This window comes from Lolium perenne, chromosome 5 (genome assembly GCF_019359855.2).
Source record: "Lolium perenne isolate Kyuss_39 chromosome 5, Kyuss_2.0, whole genome shotgun sequence".
Classification (NCBI taxonomy): domain Eukaryota; kingdom Viridiplantae; phylum Streptophyta; class Magnoliopsida; order Poales; family Poaceae; genus Lolium; species Lolium perenne.
Genome location: NC_067248.2, coordinates 39,801,006 through 39,808,238, shown reverse-complemented (window position 1 = coordinate 39,808,238; position 7,233 = coordinate 39,801,006). Strand labels below are relative to the sequence as shown.

At 47.6% G+C, this 7,233-nt stretch overlaps 1 protein-coding gene across 1 annotated transcript; it reads right to left on the bottom strand.

Annotated features, from left to right (window-relative positions):
• Positions 1-1,769: 1,769 nt before the first annotated feature.
• LOC139831465 (uncharacterized) lies at positions 1,770-6,355 on the bottom strand. Its single transcript, XM_071820744.1, has 3 exons — positions 6,010-6,355; positions 2,620-2,834; positions 1,770-2,412 (listed from the first exon to the last, which is right to left on the bottom strand). Exons 1-3 carry the CDS (start codon positions 6,353-6,355, stop codon positions 1,825-1,827), a joined length of 1,149 nt encoding a protein of 382 aa, XP_071676845.1. The 3' UTR covers positions 1,770-1,824.
• Positions 6,356-7,233: the final 878 nt, after the last annotated feature.

The window sequence follows — 7,233 nt, the reverse complement described above, 5'->3', positions numbered from 1 at the left end:
TGTTTAGCTCTATAAGGATATTAATCTAAAATTATTGTTTGGCTTTGTTTGTTAGTGTAACGAGCCGAGCTAAACGAGTCAAGCAGACGAGCGCTCATTCGGTTCATTGATATTCTAATTAAAGGTTATGATTCAGTTGATAGGTCATGTTTTGTTATATGTGTGATATATGTATATCGGGCATAAATGCATCTAGGCAGATTGTCACACACAGTTGGGTGGAATTTCTTCAAGTAGCGATTCATTGATGACTCGGGGTAGGAGATTTCCTTCCTAAGTCTCCACAAGATAAGAGTTGCTAGGTACAATCATCACAACTCGAATTCGTTTCTTACTTTCTTCTCAATTAACAAGGTTACCATTTGCCGAACTACTATGTTTGAGAGTCTATCGAAAGTATAACTTTGTAGACTAAGTCGCTGATTTGGAAGTACTTTAGCCGGACCCATTTTGTTGTAAGTTTTCTCTTCCCGCAACTTCTCTTTCTCGATGTCCTTTAAGGCCATCAAGAATTTGTCGGTCACTTTATCAATGATGTCGAACATCAAGTGTTTTGGCTTCAAAGAGTTGCCTAGGTCCTCATCCTCATACTGCCGCCCCGTTGCGATGTGCTCCACCATGATAGGATCCTTTCATGACTCCAACTTCACGCGCTACCACATGGTGCCGCCACACCAGTCCTTCACTTCCACGCATACAACTCTCCCTTGAAGGGCGGCTCCTACACGCGCCTCTCCGCGCCATAGAATTGGATGTGGTTGTTCTACGGCGCTGGGAGTTCTTTGGATTTGCATCATAGCAAGAAAATGTCTGCTACAAACATTATGTGGATTTGCATCATAGGAGGAACTTTTTTGCTACAACCGTTTTGCACCATACATTAGGTGGATTTGCATCATAGGAAGAAATTGTTTGTTGCCGAAAGCGAGCGACGTTGCTACCAAAAGCGGGCGGCATTGCTACCCACAATGCTCGACAATGCTATCGGCAGTGAGCATCATGTTTGGGGACTTTGTTGCGGGATTTGCTACATACTCATTTTTGGGTAAATTGTTGTTTCTGAAATGTTGCAATGCATTTTGCATGTTTTAAACCCACTGGGAGGAAAATACTACTATGATGCCACAGTAGTACAATTTTTTTGCTACGAGGTCTCTGGTGAGTTCTATGTTCGACGGGTGTTTTTCTTTTGTTTTTTTGAATCATTTTGTAGTACATAGAAGCAAAAGCGGAAGCCTTTTTCTTCAAATAAGCATTTACAGGATTTAGGTGGGAATTAGCTTTGTTACAATAGCATAATATTTTGCTCCGATCAAAACATTGTTTGCTTCATACTAACATTTGCGGGATTATGGGGCTAACTGAACACGTGTCGCCTTCTAGATCCCACGAAGTGTCTGATCTCCGGAACGCCCAGTACTCCCCTTCAATCTGTTATCATCAATCCTGTTGTATATCTATCTAGCAATGGCACCCTGGTCTAACTGAGATGTGATAAATCGTTTATATTTTTGCATAGTACACGATCCAACAAAACTGCAAGTGCATCAACGTGCCCAGATTATGTATTTATTCCAAAAAAGGAAGAACCACCACTTCTTACATACCGCTCCACCATAATACATAATAGTTCACTCCATACTATGCATCACGACTTAACTTAGTTCACTACATGCATCATGATTTAACTTAGTTCAGTACTCCATCATCACTTTATCCATTACATCAGTTACTCATAAGTTTTAAAACAAAAGGCCTCATGGCCCGGCTTTATAAATAAATGGAGTGAAATCCATTGCATCAATTACTCACAAGTCAACACGGTTACTGCATGTAGTCCATCAAGGACCAATCAACCCTCACCTGGAACTTCCCATCACCACACCAAGTTTCCCCTTGATCTGCACCAGTGCGGGATGGAGTGAAATCAATGGTTTGTTCTCCCAGAACACCACCAGCCTTATTATGAATGTGAAACACCAACTTTCTGCTCAATAGACACAGAGTCATGACACGGCGACGGAGTGTGATAGCTCCACTTTCATCACATGTCACCACACCATCCGCCTCGCTATCATGAATCACAATACTTTGGTCGATGCCCGAGATGCCAACAGTAATGGTTCCATAGAATTGCCCCTCAAGAAGCTTGATTTCAAAGGTGCCCTCGACTGAGTTTAGAACAGTTGCAAATCTCACCTCCACACTGCTGAGCCAGCTATCAAGGGTGTCACTTGTAACCACCAAATCGTTCTCCCTAGACAGTACTCGCCCATCGATGCTAAGTAGACCCTTGCTAAATTGCCTATCTGGATACACTCCATCTTCCTTGATCTTAAGATCTATCTCTAGATAGATAAAATCAACCAAGACAAGGCCTCGTCCTGGGCCAGTTAAAACCAACACTTCATCCTGTGAAAAGAATTGCACCAAAGATAAGAGTATATTCTGAACTGCTGATTTAAAGCGTCAAAGAAGAGATACAGAAGATGACTATGTCGATGAACAACGGCCATTTTTATGATGACTCCATTTGGATGTTTCATAACAGTTGATATCAAATGCATTGCGGAATAAAATAAAAACCAATTGGATTGAACTTTTGGAGTAAGAAGGTACCTTTAGCTTGATGGGCTGGCAATCATCTCTACCATGTTGGAAGAGATAAATGCACTTGTAGTCGATGCTGTCTCTGGCAATGACAGTGCCATAGATATTGAGAGGGAAGCCTACGTCTGATGAGACTATGCCGACCGAGAGGATGTTTGCAGAGTCTTCTAGCCCAAACTCATCTTCGTACTTACTATCTGTATATCGCATTGGAGGGACAGGCGCTGCGATGGCAAAACAAAAAAGATAAACTGTCATATATGAAAAGGGAAAAAAATCTACCAAATTATGTCACCTCAATAAATTTTCTGAAATTATTATTTACTTTCCATTGCTATCCAACTGACTTAACCCATCTAATATTCTTTTTTCACCTCCGATATAATTTGAAGAGAAAATTTGCTATATATACTAAATTAGTGTAAGGCATTTGCTCCAATACAACCTCCTTCACTCTAGATTGCTTTATACCCCTTCATCATTAATACTAGACGGGTATACGTAGCCCTGCACTATGATCTATCTAAATTGTACGAATATGCTGCATACTTATGGATACGAGTATGTATGTATGCCGGCTCATCGGTGGCGAGTCTTCCACGTGGTCGCGGTCGTGGCCGGCGGACAGGAGGGATGACAAGGCGGTGCTGTCCGGCCACGAGGCACTGCGAGGCGGCTCTGGCCAACACGAGCCTCAACGGTGCAGGCTGGACGGTGACGCCATGAACGGCCAAACAATCAAGGGAAATTTAGCCGGACCATCCGACTCAGTGAGAACAAGCCTAGCCGGACCGTCTGGCACCCTTTTGACATCCTCGCCGGACACACGCCATATAGTCTTGCGATACCCGCGTTGGAATATCTTTCCGGGGCAGTTGCGAGGTTGACCAGCGGCAGGGGTGATCGCGAGGTTAGCTGGTGACGGCAGTGATCGGCGCTAACACGTACATCAAGATGGATCCCATTGTACCCCTCGCGTTGAATAGAGGTTGAAGAGTACGGTATGCTTATACATGGGCATACAGAGTTTCGGATTTGGGTTTGAACATGGGCTTAAATGGTACAGGTTATGTTTGGTTGAGTTTGAGGGAGGAGTTTCTACTAAAGCAAGCTAATGTAAACTTCAACAAAAAGCGCTCATTCATGTTGTGAGGTGATATATGAATCCAATCCAAACATGATCTAGACTAGGACAAAACCCGTGCTTCGCTACGGCCTAACCATAGACCTGAATATAAAATAACTAGCACAATCGCGGGTTATCTTATATTGAAAATTGTAGCTATTGTGATAAATGGAAATACGTTATTATAGAAACTGCGAGCTTAGTTATATATATTCATTTGGACATCTTTCTAAACATTTTACTGCTGCGGTTTTCGATGTTACCCAATTTTTAATTTAGGTGTGCACGGACTTGGGATAATGTGATGAACGACGCTGGCGGGGCATCCAACTTACACTCTTGTCAATGAGGGTTTTGAACATGATCGTATCCGACACGTGGAAATCAAAGAACATAAGCACCACTTTAGTAAAATTCTCATGGGTACAACCCTGTTAGCGTTGCGTAAACCACGGTGGCAGCCCTTTTTCCCTCCCCTGCCGCGAGCTCCACAATCGGACTTTCTTCGCCAGCTCGGACGACGAGGCCCCTTGCTTGCACTGGCTCGCGCTCGTCCGCCAAGGCAAGTGGAGCGACTACCCCGAGATGTCATATTTTTGGACGTCGTACTCGCCGCCCTTGCGTCGAGCACGCTGCTGCCAGATGGGTTGAACCCCAGGCGACCCACCCGCTGGGCGCGATATTGACCTTGACCTCCCGCCGCGCCCGACACCAAACCAAAGTTTCCAGAAATCCGAGTCATCCGGGTCGAGGAACGGGGTCGCGGGTCGCCACGTCGGGGAACAAGTTTCGAGAAGGGCATACATCTCCGGTACGCTAATTCGGGCCGTGGATCGGGATCCACTTCATTTTAGGTCGCTGAGCCTGGTTCAATAAGATGGGCGGTCGGTTGACTTCTGTACTCACACATCTCATTGGATCAGATAATTATTTTTTCACGAAAAGATAAAACTCAGTAACTAATAAGATTATTGTGGAGCCCATGGGTCAGCCGGTAGCCCAGTACTAAGCTGACCACGTGAGTTGATTCACTACTCACGCATTCTTGTTTCCTCCCCAGGAAGACGAAGCAGCGAGAAAATCCCCAAATTCCTTTGTCTATTCCAGTCCAGCGGGGCCTCAGCCGGTCGAAATTAAACCTCCCCTACACAAGCGACCAGGCGGCGACGACGCCGACGGATGAACGAACCAGGGCAGGCCGTAGTTCGGCCTTTGGTGGCGTCGTGACACTAAGACCATCCGGTCAGCCGTAGCCCGCCAGCGTACAAATCAGTGGCAGTACAGAGATAGAGCATACGGCGCACGGGCAGATCGACTCGTGGATGCACTGCGATGGGATGCCTATCCCTGGTATGCACTCATCTACTTGCAATCTTGGGTACAGCAGTCAGCAGCCATCGAAGGGGATCCTGACCCGGCCATCGAATGCTGTCGACCTGCTCTCGACCCCGACCCTGGAATGGTTCGGCCGCGCTGGATGCGGCTACTCGCATGGAGCTTGCCACAATGGTTATGGCCTTATGGGCCGTGGCCATGCGGGAGAGGCCACGCGTGCCAACGGACGCTGCCACAGGAGGTCCAAACCGCGCACCTGGCGGCCGCTCTTGTGGGGGAAGCCGCGCCGTTGGCCGCCCCGCGCGCGCTGGACGCTGACCTGGGTGGGGTTGATCTCCGGCGGGGACTAATGAGGTTGAGAGGAGGGCGATACAGGGCCACGCATCCGTCCGCGAGCGAGGCCGCCGCCTGCCTCGACCTCCCTTCGCTTCTAGCAGTCCACGCTGCTACACCTCTCCTTTTTTGGGGTGTCGGTAACCGCCATTCGCCTGCGAACGAGCGTCGGATGCAGGGAGGGTATTTGTTGGTCTATTGTCCAAACGAACCAGGCTTCCGTCGGGAGGATGCGCGTAGAGTCAACACCCCTAGCCTAGGCGGAGCAGGAAGCTAGGGGCACGCGCCACGACGGAGAAACGAAACGTTTTTTCACTTGCGGATGGCAATGGTGGGTAATTTCTCTTTAAGTTTATGGGTAAATCGGTCAAAAAGCGAGGACGTACCACGGTTGCATTGCAATTTAATAGTAAAGAAGATAAATGAATTCAGAAGATTCGTATTTTAGCGCCACTAATGAAACGCCCTACGGTGGTAATCTGAATTAAGTTCATGTTCATACTGAGCCAAAATAAAATAATAATGGATGAAGGTAGAGGCCACACTTGCACTTCCCAATAATGTTATGACCGAAACAAAACAGTCACGGATGAAGAGATACTCACACTTTTCATTGATGTCGAAGACAGAGAAGTCTCTAAGAAAAAACCGGGTGTAGACCTTGTGCCCCACCTTGGGGTCGTACTCGAGTATTGAGTCCCTGACTTCTTTGTGCGCCTTGGCTCTCCGCTCATTCTCTGCTTCCTTTTGCTCCTTCTCCTCTTTATTTCGGCGTTGCCTCTCCATCTCCTCCTTCGCCCAGCCCACCCATGTAGCCTCATGGTAACCAAAGGGTTTGAAGCCCTCCACCTCAAACTTGTCCTCCAACTTCTCTACAGACGACTTGCCGTAAACATGAGGCTCAAGATCCTCCACATCAAACTCGTAATCCAACTCCTCTACAGACGCCATGATGATGAAGCTAATGCCGATGAACCCAAGTCGCTGCCGCCTGCCGGGGCAGATGATGCTAACCCTGCCGCGCCGCTGTAGAGGCCTGTTTGTTGGTTCTTAATTTCTTATCGAGTTGCTGCTATGGGCTGGGCCAAGGCAGCCTATGAGTTGTAAAAGAAAGGCTCCAACCCCCTCCACCTCAAACTCGTCCTCCAGCTTCTTTACGGCCGCCTTACCGTAAACAAAAGGCTCAAGATCCTCCACATCAAACGCGTACTCCAGCTCCTCCACCAGACACCATGACGAAGCTAGCGCCGAAGAACCCAAGTCGCCGCCGGCGCTAGCTGATGATGCTAACCCTACAGCGCCGCTGTCGATCGAAGCCTGCCTGACCCGTTTCCTCTTATTTGTTGGTTCTTATCGTGATGCCGCTATGGGCTGCAGGGCCAAGGCAGCCTACGCAACCTCTCTTGTTACAAGCTGACAGGTCTCCGTTGCCAACACAGAAAAGCCCGTTTCCAATACGAAAAAATACAAGTACTTGGGCTAAAAGTCGAATCCGAAAATTTAGAGGACACCTAGCTTTCCGCTTCGCTCTCTCATCCCTCGTCCCACAATCGTTTACTATACGTTCTGGTGGTCTTGCGGTGCCCTTATCTGGTTGAACAATTAATATACAGTGCATGCATGTGTAGGCTACAGCTTCTGATGAATATCTACACCTACATGCACGGTGGTGTCGATCGAGCATGCACCAGGAAGCTGGCCCTGCCGGAGCTCAATGCCATGTGCCCACCAACACTGGACCGGATTGGAGATCGCATATGGGAGACCTGAACCTGACCTCAAGCTGGGCTGCGCTGCTGTGTCAATTAAGGGAGAAGAAACTGCACTGC